Source organism: Hypanus sabinus, chromosome 7 (assembly GCF_030144855.1).
Source record: "Hypanus sabinus isolate sHypSab1 chromosome 7, sHypSab1.hap1, whole genome shotgun sequence".
NCBI classification, from domain to species: domain Eukaryota; kingdom Metazoa; phylum Chordata; class Chondrichthyes; order Myliobatiformes; family Dasyatidae; genus Hypanus; species Hypanus sabinus.
The window spans coordinates 60,628,391-60,644,255 of record NC_082712.1 but is presented as its reverse complement, the minus strand read 5'-3'; the positions used below and the strand labels follow the sequence as shown (position 1 = coordinate 60,644,255).

Here is a 15,865-nt window from a genome sequence, read left to right as displayed (position 1 = left end):
TCCCACCCCCCCCATCACTTACTGCTTTCCGCAGGGATCGCGACTCCCTTGTCTGTTCGTCCCTCCCACTGATCTCCCTCCTGACACTTATCCTTGCAAGCAGAGCAAGTGCTACACCTGCCCCTAGCTTATGCTCACCTGAACCCAGAGAGGCAAAGGTGGATGAAAGTAAAGTTGTGGTGAAAGAATGCCTACAAGTTTCTTCAGTGATTGAGGATGGCAGCCTATGCCGTTGGCATCCAAACCACATCAGGGACAGCCAAGTGAACCCCTCGTTCCAGAACATGCTAGTGAACAAGACGGATTGGCCCTGCAACCTATCTAAGCAGAATCCCCAGAGGAAAGAAATGAATCTGGACCAACACTCGATCCTGGTGTTCCTGGATTGAGTCGATCAGAAGGGACCAGAAAACTGGTGGAATACTATCAAGCTGGCTTTGCCTTAAAGATCTAAGGGGGAGAGATGTCCTATCCACCAGATGACAGTTTATTGTTAAACTGGGAGCTTAACATCCAAGGATACACACTGTAGAAGGTCAGGCAGGTAGGCAAAGGGGTGGCGTGGCTCTGATGGTAAAAAATGAAAAGTGGCACAGGTGTTGAATCGTTGTAATGTAGCTACTGAACTGCAAGGGTAAAAAGACCCTAATGGGAGTTGTATACAGATGCCCCAAATAGTAGTAAGGATATTGTCTACAAATTACAAAGGGAGATAGAGCAATGTTACAAATAGCCATGGGGGATTTCAATATGCAGATAGATGGGAGAATTAGGTTGCTGCTGGATCCCAGGAGGGGAAATTTCTGGAATGCTTTTTGGAGTAGCTTGTGGTTGAGCCCAATAGATCAGCTACTCTGGATTGGGTGTTGTGTAATGAACCAGAATTAATTTGAGCCTAAGGTAAGAGAACCCTTAGGGGAAAGTGATCATAATGTGATTGAATTCACCCTGAGATTTGAGAAGGAGAAGCTAAAGTCATGTGTATCAGTATTACAATGGAGTAAAGGGAATTAAAGAGGCACGAGGGAGGAGTTGGCTAAAATTGATTGGAAAAGAACACCAGCAGAGATGACTGGAATTTCTGGAAGCAATTCGGAAGGCTCAGGATATATACACCCCAAAGAAGCAGCTGGCAAAATAACATAACCGTGGCTAACACCAGAAGACAAAACCAACATAGAAGCCAAAGAGAGGGTATATTATAGAGCAAAAGTTAGAGGGAAATTAGAGGACTGGGAAGCTTTTCAAAACCAACAGAATGCAACTAAAAAGGCTTTAAGGAACAGATGGAATAAGGTAAACTAGCCAATAATATTAAAGAGGATATCAAAAGTTCCTTCAGATAAATAAAGTGTAAAAGAGAGGCGAGAGTGGATATCAGACTGCTGGAAAACTATGCTAGAGAGGTAGTAATGGGGGACAAGGAAATGGCAGATGAACTGAATAAGTATTTTGCATCAGCCTTCACCGTGGAAGACATCAGAACTATGGTGGAAGTTCCAGAGAGTCAGGGGTCAGAAGTGTATGAAGTTGCCATCAATAGCTAGAAGGTTCCAGGGAAGCTGAAAGGGCTGAAGGTAGATAAGTCATCTGGACCAGATGGCGTGTGCTCCCCAGGGTTCTGACAGAGGCACGTGAAGAGATTGTGGAGGCATTAGTGATGAACTTTAAAGAGTCACTTGATTCTGGAATGGTTCCAGAAGACTGGAAAATTGCAAATGTCATTCCACTCTTCAAGCAGGAAAGAGCCAGACAAAAGGAAAGTATAGGCCAGTTAGTCTGACCTCAGTGGTGGGGAAGATGTTAAGTGGTTGGAGTCAATTGTTAATGATGTAGTTTCGGGGGTACTTGGAGGTACGTGATAAAATACGCCATAATCAGCATGATTTCTACAACAGAAAATCTTGCCTGACAAATCTGTTGGAAATCTCTGAAGAAATGACAAGCAGGATAGACAAAGGAGAATTGGTTGACGTTCCACACGTGAGGCTGTTTAACAAGTTAAGTGCTCATGGCAATATTCTAGCATGGCTAAAGCAGTGGTTGATTGGCAGGAGGCAAAGAGTGGGAATAAAGGGAATCTTTTCTGGTTGGCTGCTGGTGACCAGTGGTGTTCCAAAGGGGTCTGAGTTGGTATCGTTTTATTATACATTATATTTTAATGAGAGGTATTGATCATGTGGATAGTCAGAGGCTTTTTCCCAGGGCTGAAATGGTCGCCACAAGAGGACACGGGTTTAAGGTGCTGGGGAGTAGGTACAAAGGAGATGTTGGGGTACGTTTTTTTTTACTCAGAGTGGTGAGTGCATGGAATGGGCTGCCAGCAACTGTGGTGGAGGCGGATATGATAGGGTCTTTTAAGACATTTTTGGATGGGTACATGGAGTTTAGAAAAACAGAGGGCTATAAGTAAGCCTAGTAATTTCTAAGGTAGGGACATGTTCAGCACAACTTTATGGGCCGAAGGGCCTGTATTGTGCTGTGGGTTTTCCATGTTTCAATGACCTGGATGGCAGAACTGATAGCTTTGTTGCAAAGTTCATGAACACAAAGATAGGTGAAGGGGCAGGTAGTTCTGAGGAAATAAGGAGGCTACAGAAGGACTTATATTAGTGCAAGTTCCACATTCTCCAGGTAAAGGTTTCTGCTGAGTTCCCAACTGGAATAAAAGAGAACACAGCAAGTTGTAACAATGAAGTCAGTTAATCTGGACCATGGCAACTAACTCTTGTTAATTCAGACCTAGTTCCTTGTAGAACAAACTGCTCTGGGCCTGCACATTAAGGAACAAGTGCAGACTTGACAGAATATTCACATGAATCCAAGGGTTAAGATAGATTACATTAAAAAAATCTGGTTAGACAATTAGATGTGCTAGGAAGTTTGTGAACTCTGTAGAATTTTCTCTATTTCTATATAAATATAACCTAAAATGTGATCAGATCTTCACATAAGTCCTAAAACTAGATAAAGAGATTCAATTAAATAACAAAAAAACATAATACTTGATCATTTATTTATTTATTGAGAAAATGATCCAATATTACATGTATTTATTAGAAAAATCTGAACCTCTGGGGTAGTGCCTTCTACAAAAGCTATTTGCAGTCAGGTGTTCCAATCAATGAGATGAGATGGGAGGTGGGGTGGGTTGAGGTGACCTACCCTATCAAAAAAGACACACAAAGTCAAATTACTGATAGAACCTGCTCTTCTGAAGAAAAATCTGTTTATGCATACCATGCCTTGAACAAAACAACTTTCAGAGGACTTTAGAATTGTAAAGATGAATGAAGCTGTAAAAGGCATCAAATGCATTTTTTAAAGACCTGAGTGTTCATCAGTCCACAGCAAGAAAAATTGTCTACAAATGGAGGAAACTCAGTACTGTTGCTACTCTCCCTAAGAGTGGGTATCCTGCAAGGATCACACCAAGAGCACCATGTGAGATGCTGAAGGAGGTGAGAAAGAACCAAAGGGTAAAGCAAAAGACCTGCAGAAATCTCTAGAACTTACTATACGTCTCTTCATGTATCCACTATATATAAAAAAAACACTGAACAAGACAGTGTTCATGGACGGACACCACGGAGGAAACCACTGCTCTCCAGAAAAACATTGCTGCACGTATCAAGTTTACTAAAGATGACCTGGATGTTCTACAACACTTCTGGGACAACGTTCTGTAGACTGATGAGAAAAAAGTTGAACACTTTGACAGAAATGTACAGTGCTATGTTCGGAGGAAAAGGACACGGCACACCAACACCAAAACCTCATTCCAACTGTGAAGCAAGGTGGAAGGAGCATCATGGTTTGGGGCTGCTTTGCTGCCTCAGGGCCTGGACAGCTTGCAATCGTAAAGGGAACAATGAATTCAAAATTTTATTAAGACATTTTACAGGAGAATGTCAGGATAGCAGTCCATTACCTGAAGCTTAACAGAAACTGCATAATGTAACAAGAAGACAATTGTGCGTGGTGTGTCCACACACACAGGAGTGGCCTAAAATTCCTCCAAGCTGATGCTGTAAGACCGATCAACAGTTACTGTAAACCTTTCGTTGAAATTATTGCTATACAAGGGGGAGGTCATACCAGTTACTGAAAACAAATACATGTAATATTGGTTCATTTTTCCTTAAATAAACAAACAATTATAATGTTTTGGGTTCTCTTTATCTAGTTTTAGGACTTACAAAAAATCTGATTACATTTTAGTTCATATTTATGCATAAATAGAGAAAATACAGGATTCATAAACTTTCTAGCATCACTGTAGCTTTGAGTGGCTTTTTGAAAAGAATTGAAAGGATAGATTAACTAATATTTCTTAAGATTTATATCCTTGTGGATGGTCTGCTGTGATGTCATTGAATGGTGGAAAAAAACTTCAGGGGCCGAGTATTTTCCTCATCTTCTTAATGTGTTTCATGAAAAAAGTCTCAGATTGACCTGTCCACGATTTCACCAACAAAGCAGTGGCTGGCTCATAAGTAAATGGAGCAGGAGTCTGTTCTGACATTCAATAAGATCACGACTGATCCAGTCAAGAGATGAGCTGCATTTTCCTGCTCATTTTAAAATAATCTTCGATTAGCCCATGGTCCAATCACCTAGCTTACCCATGAATATATTTAGTGACACTATCCAGTGTTCTCCAGGTAAAAAATTCCATACATTTTGTGTCTTGGAGCAGAAATTCCTTTTCACCTTCATCTTAATGGGCAACTCCTTAAGCTACATGAGTGGAAACATGAACAGAGAGCACAGATCCCCGTGACACACCACTACAGCTCACTAACCCAAAAATGCTTTTCAACTTTCAGTTAACCAATCTGTCGCTGTAACCTGGACATGCGCAGCTTGAATAACACTCAATGAGCTCGACACTATACAGGGCATAGCAATCCATCTATAATCATTCACTCATTTCACTTGTTGATGCTCAGCAGTTGCCGTTTTCTCTAACCAGAGAGCGGACTTCAGGAAGTCATCCAGATTTATTGGACAGCACCTTCCACGACCTTTCAGAGACAATCATTTAGAGATACAGCAGAGATGGGTCCTTCTGGCCCAGCAACTCACCTACTTAACCATAACCCAATCACAGGACAAGTTACAACGATGAATTAGCCTACTAACTGGAACATCTTTGGGATATGGAAGGAAACCAGAAGGGCAGGAAAGTACACATTTCGAGCAGTAATAACATTTCATGACCTACAACAACAAGAAGGACAAAGACAACAAAAGCATGGGAAGAATACCACTCAAAATGTGTCCCCCAAGCCATGAATTAATTGGATTTAGAAATATATCACCAGTCACCCACTGGGTCAAAATCGTGTAACACCCTCCACATCTCAAGGACCGCAGCAGCTCAAACTGACCTCACATCTCTCAAATAAATAATAGATATCATGTTAAATGTTTTTATTACCAAGTGCCTTTCAGAAATCCAAATGTACAATATCAGCTGGTTCCCTTATATCCACTCTACTAGTCACAAAACTAAAGAACTCTAAATTTGTCAATAATAACTTCGCCTTGCTCTATTATGGACCTTAACAATACGGTTCTTCCGATTCTACTACTTCCCAATGAGAAATTTTCTCCTTCCATTCTTGAATATGTTTGTTATATTTGTGTGGTTTTTCCAATCCACTGAAGCCTATACAGAAATTGGGAAATTTCTCTGAGCGCAACCACTGCATCTGTTATTAATCTGCCATATTCATTTTAAAATGCAAACCGTTAGGTCCAAGGAACTATCAACCTTTTGTCTCATTACTTTGCAGTTCTTCCTCCGAGATAGCAGTTCTTTAAATCCCCCTTTTCATAAAAGATATATCATTATTTGGAAGCTTTAGACTCTGTTATCATGAATGAACAAAATATTTGTTCAAAGTCTCTGCCATTTCCTTAATTTCCCAAACTTATGCACAAAGGAACAAAACTTCAGCAACTTTTCATGTATGTGGATATGAAGAACAAGAGATGGGTAAGAGATAGAGAGAGCAAAAGCAAGATTGTAAGGACTGAAAGGCATTATTTTCAGGACATAGCAGTTCATCAAGGAAAACAGCTGTTAAATTTCAAAATCCCACTCTTTTTAAAATAACTGCACAAGCCAGCACAAGCTACTTACAGATGCACAATCTCTTCCTTCTTCCCACATTTGGCACAGAGCTCCAGTCTGAAGGCACATGGTTTACACATAATGTGGTACGAATCCTTCACCGTCTTCTGAAGGCATTTAACACTAAAAAGGATTTTTGAATAATCAGAAAGTCGTAAAAAGGTTCCAGAAAATATTTCAAATAAGAACAGAGGCTCAGCCTATAAATAGTGTTTTAGTAGGATCTTTATTTCAAGCTGCTCAGGCATGTTTTTTTTTAAAAAGAGGTATTATATTAAAGAAGGAGACAGATCAGTCCATTTGATTTGCCATGGTACAAGTCACTTGGTGGAATTCCAAACCTCCTAATTTTCACATTAATGCAATTATTTAATGTTTTAAAAGGGAATGACACAACTTGAATAATCTTAGTTTTGCTGAGCGGCAGAAATTATCCATCATCCTTTTCCTCACTGTATATGGTCGATAAACTGCAGTAGGTCACTGCTTAACCTTTTTAATGGTTACTGATTGTAACTATGATGAGCTTGGTTAAAGACTGATTAAAAGAATCACCTTCAAAAGACATTGTTCACATCTTTCTCTTTCTGGTCTCTACTGATCTTGTAAGCCCAAGATGTTCTGGGTTACATTTCATAGTGTTCAACCAAAAATAAAGAAATAATTGTTTAGCGAATGAACACCACTCTGCACATTGTGTACAGTTCAGGCCACCCCATTGCAGGAAGGGTGCGGAAAATGTCCATCGAGAATGCTGTGTGGATTAGAAAGCATTACTTACAAGATTGGATAAACTTGTCTTCTCTGGGGTGTTAGAAGCTGAGAGGAGAACTGATAGAGGTTTACAAAAACATAAGAAGCATAGACAGCAGGAATCTGATTTCCAGATACCAGAGACATTGCTTTAAGGTGGGAGGAGGAATGTTTAAAGGCTATGTGCAAGGCTTTTCCCCCACCACCAGAAATAGTGGTGGGTGCCTGTAATGTGCAATAGTGAAAGCAGATATGACAGTGGATCATGAGGGATATTCAGTGAGGCAGCTTAGCACAGGGAATGGAGGAATACGAATTTGTACATGCAGGTAGGTTTAATACAATTTGAGATTATGGTCAGCACAGGCATCGTGGGTCAAAGCTTCTGTTCCTGTCCTATGCTCTATGAGAAATGTCTAGCTGCAGAATGTCTCCTTCCCCTCCCCCACCTCACTTGACAGGCATTGCATCTACTTCATACCCCTTGCACTGATTGTGAATTTCAATGTTATTCTTCAAGCAATCTTTTCTTTGCCGTCCATCCTCCCTCTCCAGCTGGGAGCATTAATGTGCTTTACAAGTTTATTTTCTTTTGAAAGAAGCTGGAATTTGGTTCAGTTTTTCATGAGGTAAGAAAGGCATTCTACACTACAATTAAACACTTGCTCGATCAAGACTGCCAAGCCACTGGCAACCTTGCTTAAGCGCAAGAAGAATTTGAATCACATTTAAAGTCTATTCATGGACACAAAGAAGTAACAATGGAGGGTTCACAGCAAGCTTACTGAGGTTCATTTCCCAAGGATACACCATTCTAAGATTTGCCAGCAGTTCTTCAGTAGGGGAGGTGCAGTAAGAGGAAAATACTTTGTGGCATCAACTTTGAATTTATTTGCTGAGATTGTGGAAGAATGGATTTATAACCCTGATCAGAATGTACCACACTATGGAGGTATTATGAAATCCTGGATAATCCTTCAAAGTAAAACACAGGTCATTTGCCCCACCTATCAATTACATAAATTAAAGGAGCAGAATTAGGTCATTCAGCCTATCAACTCCGCTCTGCCATTCAACCAGGGCTGATTTTTCTGTGAACTCCATTCACACCTTCTCCCTGTAACCCTTAACCCATTATCAATCAAAAATATCCTTTCAACTTCTGTCGTAAATACACCCAATGACTTGGCTTGCACGGACCCCTGGGAATAATAATTTCCAGTTTCACCATTCTCTGGCTGAAGATATTCTTCCTCAGTTTAAAAGAATGTCTCCTTCTTCTGACGCTGTGCCCTTGGATTCTGGACCAATGGAAACATTCTCTTCACATTCACTCTATCCAGGACTTTGAAACTACCAAATACTGAATGAGACCACCCCTCCCCCCACTCTTCTGAACTTCACTGAGTACGGGCCCAGAGAGATCAAATGCACCACATGTGTTTCATTCCTGGAATCATTCCGGTGTCTATGCTCCAGTTTAGCTATCACCTATTCCTCTTCATTGAATTGAAATGAATTTCTGTTTATTGTCATTTAGAACCACAAATGCAATGCAGTTAAAAAAATGGCACAACGTTCCTCCAAAATGATATAACAAAAGCACATGATAAAACAGACTACACTAGAAAATCCACGTAACGTTTGGCAATCCCCAATCCAGAGTCCGGAGAGGCTGCTGCGTATTAATATTGTGCTACCATCTTAGCGCGTTCCCCGGAAAGGAGCTCCAAATCCGCCAGACAAAACAAGACTACCCAGACACACCAAGTCAGGAGACCAACTCTACCACCCAACAAACCAAAAACTAAAGCTACATGACCTACACAAAACCACATAGTTACATATCATTATAGTTAACATATAGTTACAACAGTGCAGACAATACCATATTTGATAAAAAAAAGACCATGGGCACAGTAAAAATAGTCCAAAGATGTTAAAAGACTAAGTTCCAAAGAAACCACCGCACAGTTTCCACAAGTTCTCAGGGTCCCGATAGACTCGTCATTCCACACCGGCAGCAGAAGGGAGTACCCCCATAATGGACTTCCAAGGCGCTGACGGACTCAGCCTCACAGACGCAGCACATAGTGAAAGCACACCAACCGCAGCAGAGTCCAAGTCCGTTGAACCTCCGAGCCTCCGACCATCCCCTCCAGCACAGCCTCACCGAGCACCATCCTTTAGATGCATTAAGGCGCCCCCGCCAACACGACCCCGAGGACTGGGGGCCTGTTCTTCTCAGCAGAGACCCAGACCTCACAGCAGCAGCAGCAATGAAGAAGGTCTTCCTGGAGATTTCCAGATGTTCCTCTGTGCTCCCACGTCTGTTTTTCATCAGATTAAGATTGTGCACGGCACCCCGCTTAACAAATAACAGACATCAGCTCCGGAGTGGCCGCTGCATGCTGTGTCGCGCCGCCATCTTTCTTGGCATCAAAGCTTTGCAATGCTTGGTGTCTCAGTATTCTTTATTTACCTATCACGACACAGGAACAGGTCCATGCTGCATTCCAGTACAACTATCCCATCAATCCCTCATTTCCCAGCATTCTCTCAACCATGTACATCAACTTCGAGCCATTTAAGCTGCCTATTGCATCAATGTGCACTGGGACTATAGACCCCCTTACCTGTACCATCCATGTTCCTATCCAAGCTTCCCTTAAACACTGAAATCGAGCTCATGTGCACCTCTAGTGCTGGTAGCTCACTCCACACGCACGACCATCTGAAATGAAGTGGTTTCCCCTCATGTTCCCCTCAAACTTTTCATCTTCCACTTTTAACCCATGACCTCTAGCTGAAATTCCACCCAACCTCAGTAGAAAACACCTGCTTGCATTTACTCTATCTAGACACCTCAAATTTCCTCTCAATCTATGTTCCATGGAGTCGCTTTCTCACTTTCGTTTATCAAGCTTCCTCTTAAAACACATTGATGGCCGCATTTCAAAATGTACACAAATAACAGAAAACTCTAATTGTGAAAGATTTACTCATTATCTTGCTACCCCCACTCATGAAAATCCAGTTGAACTGTCTCTCACTCAGCTTCTGCCGTTGGTTACCAAATTCAAAATGTGCTTGGAGAGGTTGTCATTATATTCACTAATGTGGTGCAAGTTTTGTACAAAAGACCAGCATGTTGTCTTTGCTAGACATGTCTGTGAGCACCACAGTGAACCTGTGGTTGTCCACTTGAGGAAGATGCTGATGGGCAAGAAGTTTCAGAATTCTGATCCAATGATTTCCCAGGCAAAATAATGTGGAGCTTGTGAGATGGTTATCTTCTTATTTATCCTCTGAGGAGAGCTGTTGAGGGAGGCTTGCTGAGCTGCCTAAGTACATTTTGTAAATGGCACACATTGCAGATTCAGAAAGCCAATGGTGGAGGGAACTGATGTTTTAGGTAAACACCAACTTGCTGGAGAAACCTAGTGGGTCAAACAGCTCCTGTACACAAAGGAATTGTTGACACTCTGGGTCAAAGCCCTGAATTATGGCTCGTGTTATCTACTGCTTTCCAGCCCTTCAACCACATTTTTACCAAGACTGGCTCCTCTTTGACCAGAGCTTTGTGAGATCTTTCTTCCTTTCCCACCCACCCCAGTGGTTTCTACTGCCCTCCAGCCACATTTTTATCAAGTCTTTAAATTCCTTTGTACTCCCAGTTGCTATTTGACCCACTGAGTTCCTCTAGCAGATCGTTTGTTATTTCAATTCCAGCATCTGCACTCTGTCTCCAAAAATTTAGGGTAATGGATGGGGTACCAACAGAACAGACTACTTGGATATTTGAATTTCTAGAGCATTTTTGGTGCTGAACTCATCCAGGCCAGCTCTTTCACACTCCTCACGAGTGAGCATCGAAGAGATTTGGTGTCATTAGCTTAATTAATTTGGCACAACAGCGTGGGCCAAAGAGATTACTTCTGTACTGTATTAAGTTTCATGTGAAAATCATTTTCTCTACTGATCATTCCAAAGTTATACTTAGGATCACTACATAGTGGGCATCACTGAGTCATGGCTGAGAGAAGGCCATTAAGCGGGGAGCTTAATATCAAAGGATATCCTTTGTATCAAAAGGACAGGCTGGAAGGCATAGGCAGTAGTGTGGTTCCGTGGGTATGGAATTTCATCTTTAGAAAGAGGTGATATATGGTCAGAGAATGTTGAATCTTTATGGGTAGAGTTAAGAAACTGCAAGGGTAAGTAAACATTATGGGAAATATACGGTGGCATGCAAAAGTTTGGGCACCCCGGTCAAAATTTCTGTTGCTGTGAATAGTTAAGTGAGTAGAAGATGAACTGATCTCCAAAAGTCATAAAGTTATAGATGAAACATTCTTTTCAACATTTTAAGCAAGATTAGTGTATCATTTTTGTTTTGTACAATTTTAGAATGAAAACAAGGAAAGGAGCACCATGCAAAAGTTTGAGCACCCCAAGAGATCTGAGCTCTCAGATAACTTTTACCAAGGTCTCAGACCTTAATTAGCTTGTTAAGGCTATGGCTTGTTCACAGTCATCATTAGGAAAAGCCCGGTGATGCAAATTTCAAAGCTTTATAAATACCCTGACTCCTCAAACCTTGTCCCAACAATCAGCAGCCGTGGGCTCTCCTAAGCAGCTCCCTAGCACTCTGAAAATTAAAATAATTGATGCCCACAAAGCAGGAGAAGGCTATAAGAAGATAACAAAGCATTTTTAGGTAGCCATTTCCTCAGTTCATAATGTAATTAAGAAATGGCAGTTAACAGGAACAGTGGAGGTCAAGCTGAGGTCTGGAAGACCAAGAAAACTTTCTGAGATAACTGCTCGTAGGATTGCTAGAAAGGTAAATCAAAACCCCTGTTTGACTGCAAAAGACCTTCAGGAAGATTTAGCAGACTCTGGAGTGGTGGTGCACTGTTCTACTGTGCAGCAACACCTGCACAAATATGACCTTCATGGAAGAGTCATCAGAAGAAAACCTTTCCTGCATCCTCACCATAAAATACAGTGTCAGAAGTTTGCAAAGGAACATCTAAACAAGCCTGATGCATTTTGGAAACAAGTGCTGTGGACTGATGAAATTAAAAATAGAACTTTTTGGCCTAATGAGCAAAGTTATGTTTGGAGAAAAAAGGGTGCAGAATTTCATGAAAAGAACACCTTTCCAACTGTTAAGCCCGGGGGTGGATCCATCCTGCTTTGGGCTTGTGTTTCAGCCAGTGGCACGGGGAATGTTTCACTGGTAGAGGGAAGAATGAATTCAATTAAATACCAGCAAATTCTGGAAGCAAACATCACACCAACTATAAAAAAGCTGAAGATGAAAAGAGGATGGCTTTGACAACAGGATAGTGATCCTAAACACACCTCAAAATTCACAATGGACTACCTCAAGAGGAGCAAGCTGAAGGTTTTGCCAAGGCCCTCTCAGTCCCCCAACCTAAACATCATCAGAATTCTGTGGATAGACCTCAAAAGAGCAGTGCATGCATGACGGCCCAAGAATCTCACAGAACTAGAAGCCTTTTGCAAGGAAGAATGGGCAAAAATCCCCCAAACAAGAACTGAAAGACTCTTAGCTGGCTACAGAAAGCGTTTACAAGCTGTGATACTTGCCAAAGGGGGTGTTACTGAGTAATGACCATACAGGGTGCCCAAACTTTTGCTTTGGGCCCTTTTCCTTTTTCGTTATTTTGAAACTGTAAAAGATGAAAATAAAAAAGTAATCTTGCTTAAAATATTAAAGAAATGTGTCATCTTTAACTTCAAGCCTTTTGGAAATCAGGTCATCTTTTACTCACTTAGCTATTCACAGCAACAGAAATTTTGACCTGGGGTGCCCAAATTTTTGCATGCCACTATATACAGGCTTCCAAATAGTAGCCAAGATATGGGGTTGAGATTGCAAAGGGAGCTGAAAAAGGCATATAATAAGGTTAATGGCACAATTGTAATGGGGGACTTCAATATGCAAGGGATTGGGGAAATCAAGATGGTGTCAGATCACATGAGGAAATTTGTTGAATACCTATGAGATAGCTTTTTAGAGCAGCTTATGCTGGAGCCTACTTGGGGAAAGGATATCTTATAGAGTTTGTGTTGTGTATTAACCCAGATCTTATTGGGAAGCTACTGTAAAGGAGCCCTTTGGAGGCAGTGATCATGATTGAATTCATACTGCAGTTTAAGAGGGAGAAGCAAAAGTAACATGTATCAGTATCACAATGAAATAAAGGGAGTTACAGAGGCACGAGATGGCTAATGTTTCTGGGAATAGTTCACAAGGTGCACAGAAGTAGTTCTCAGATGGCAGGGGCAGAAGTTAAGGACTAAATAAAAGCCAAGGAAAGGGCATACAAGGTAGCAAAAGTGAGTGGGACATTAGATGATTGGGAAACTTTTAAAACCCAACAAAAGGCAACTAGAAAAGCTATAAAGGGAAAAGATGAAATATGAGAGCCAACTAGCCAATAATATAAAGGTGGATACCAAAAGCTTTCTCAGTTCTATAAAGAGTAAAAAGGAGGCGAGACTCAATATCGGACCACTGAAAAATGATGCTGGCAAGGTAGTAATGGGGGGCAAAGAAATGGTAGATGAACTTAATGGGTATTTTGCATCTGTCTTCACTGTGGAAGACACTAGCACTGTTCTAGGAGGTCTATGAGTATAACAGAGCAGGAGTGAGTGCATTGCTATTACAAAGGAAAAACTGAAAGGTCTTAAGGGGACAAGATGGACTACATTCCATAGTCCTGGGAGAGGTTGCTGAAGAGATAATGGATGCATTGGTCATGATCCTTCAAGAATCACTTGATTCTGGTATGATCCCAGAGGACTGAAAGATTGCAAATGTCACTCCACTCTTTAAGAAGGGAGGAAGGCAAAAGAAAGGAAATTATAAGCCAGATATCCTAACCTCAGTGGTTTGAAAAGTGTTGAATTCTATTATTAAGGATGAGTTTTCAGGGTACTCGGAGACGAATAATAAAATGAGCCAAAAATCAGCATGGTGTCTGAAGGAAAATCTTGCTTGACACATCTGTTAAGAGTTCTTTCAGGAAGTAACAAGCAGGGTGGACAAAGGAGAGGCAGTGAATATCATTTACTTGGATTTTCAGATGGCATTTGATAAGGTGCCACACAAAGCTGCTTGACAAGATAAAATCCAATGGCATTTTAGATAAGATACTGGCAAGGATAAAGGAATGGCTGACAGGCAGGAGGCAGTGATTGGGAATAGAAGGATCCTTTTCTGTTTGGCTGCCAGTGACTTGTGGTGTTCCTCAGGGGTCAGTATTGGGACTGCTACTTTTCACATTGATTGTCAATGATTTGGTTAATGGAATTGATGGCTTTGTGGCAAAGTTTGCAGATGATACAAAGATAAGTAGAGGGTTAGGTTGCGCTGAGGAAACAATGCGATTGCAGCAGGGCTTAGACAAATTGGAAGAATGGGCAAAAAAGTTGCAGATGGAATACAGTCTTGGGAAATGTATGATAATGCAGTTTGGTAAAAGGAACAATAGTGCAGACCATTATCTAAATGGGGAGAAGGTTCAAACATCAGAGGTGCAGAAGGACTTCAGAGTCCTTGTGCAAGACTCCCAGAAGGTTAACTTACAGGCTGTGTCTGTGATAAAGAAGGCAAATGCAATGTTGCGATTTATTTCAAGGGGAACAGGACATAAAAGCAAGAAGAAAATGCAGAGGCTTTATAAGACATTAGTCAGGCTGCACTTCGAGTATTGTCAACAGTCTTGAGTCCCATAATCTCAGAAAGGATGTATTGTCACTGGAGAGAATCCAGAGGAGGTTCACGAGGATGATTCCAGGAATGAAGGGGTTTACATACGAGGATCATTTGGCAGCTTTGGGCCTGTACTCATTGGAATTTAGAAGAACACGTGGGGAACTCACTGAAACCTACCGATGTTGAAAGGACTTCACAGGGTGGATGCAGAGAGGGTGTTTCCTATGGTGGGAGTATCCAGTTCTAGAGGGCATAGCCTTTGAATTAAGGGGCAACCTTTTAGAAAAGAGGTAAGAAGGAACTTTTTTAGCTAATGAAGACTATTTTGGAGAGAAGTATAGGAAGTAGAATTTTTACTTTACAAATGGAGTGGTGTGTGCATGGAACACATTGGAGGTGGTGGAAGAGGGAGATACATTAGGGACATTGAAGAATCTTTTAGACAGGCACATGCATGAAAGAAAAATAATGGAGAGTTGGTAGAGGGAAGGTTTAAATTGCTTTTGAGTAAGTCGGCATTGTTCATGAAAGTTTCCCGTCCATATCAAGAGAGTGTGATACTAGACCTCAATAGGGTTGCTGAAGATGGCACTGACAACTGGGAACTCTCTGTGTGCAGCTCCGTTGGGAATCATCAAATATTCCCATTTAGGACTATTGCAACTGAAGTCCAGTCACGGCCATGGGTACTTCTGAAAGTAACATCGTTTTAAAATGCTGTTTTTAAAAAAAGCATCAATACTGAAAATAAGCAGATCCCGGATAGTAGATTCTGGTCACGTGGACAGTTCCCCTCTAAAAAAATGGAAGGGGGCACGTCGCCAATCTACAGGCATGATTGAAATGCAAAGGCATTAGACCCCCCCCCCCCCCCCCCAACTGCTGACGATCCTGACATTGTAGAGTCTCTGGGAAATAAAACTGAAAACCCCAGAGCAAGATTGCAGTACAGAGGCACAGCAAGGACTGCTGTGTCCTTTATTTTATGGAACAAAGAGTCACTGCTGTCATTTCCAAAGCCGCGTTGCAGCCCAATGGTTTCACCGTTTACTGTAAAGACAGGTCAGTTGAGGCTTTTAAAGGTACAAGATATGGCACACAAATGTGGTGGTTCTGTCCTAGTCCTGCTCACCCGACCTGGAACATCTGGTGGTCAAATGTCATCACTTTTATCTGCTGAGGGAGTTTTCCACCATCATCCAGTAGCGTTATAC

The 15,865-nt window shown here is 41.5% G+C and overlaps 1 protein-coding gene across 2 annotated transcripts in view; it reads right to left on the bottom strand.

Moving 5' to 3' along the window:
• The window catches only part of c7h9orf85 (chromosome 7 C9orf85 homolog), a 39,949-nt gene that overhangs the window by 8,871 nt on the left and 15,213 nt on the right, over window positions 1–15,865 (bottom strand). The window contains exon 3 of one of the 2 annotated variants that reach the window (XM_059974787.1): window positions 6,152–6,265. The exons of the other annotated variant lie outside the window; for it this stretch is intronic. Coding sequence (XP_059830770.1) covers window positions 6,152–6,265 — 114 coding nt within the window. The remainder of the gene's footprint in view (window positions 1–6,151; window positions 6,266–15,865) is intronic. 2 annotated transcript variants of the gene reach the window in all.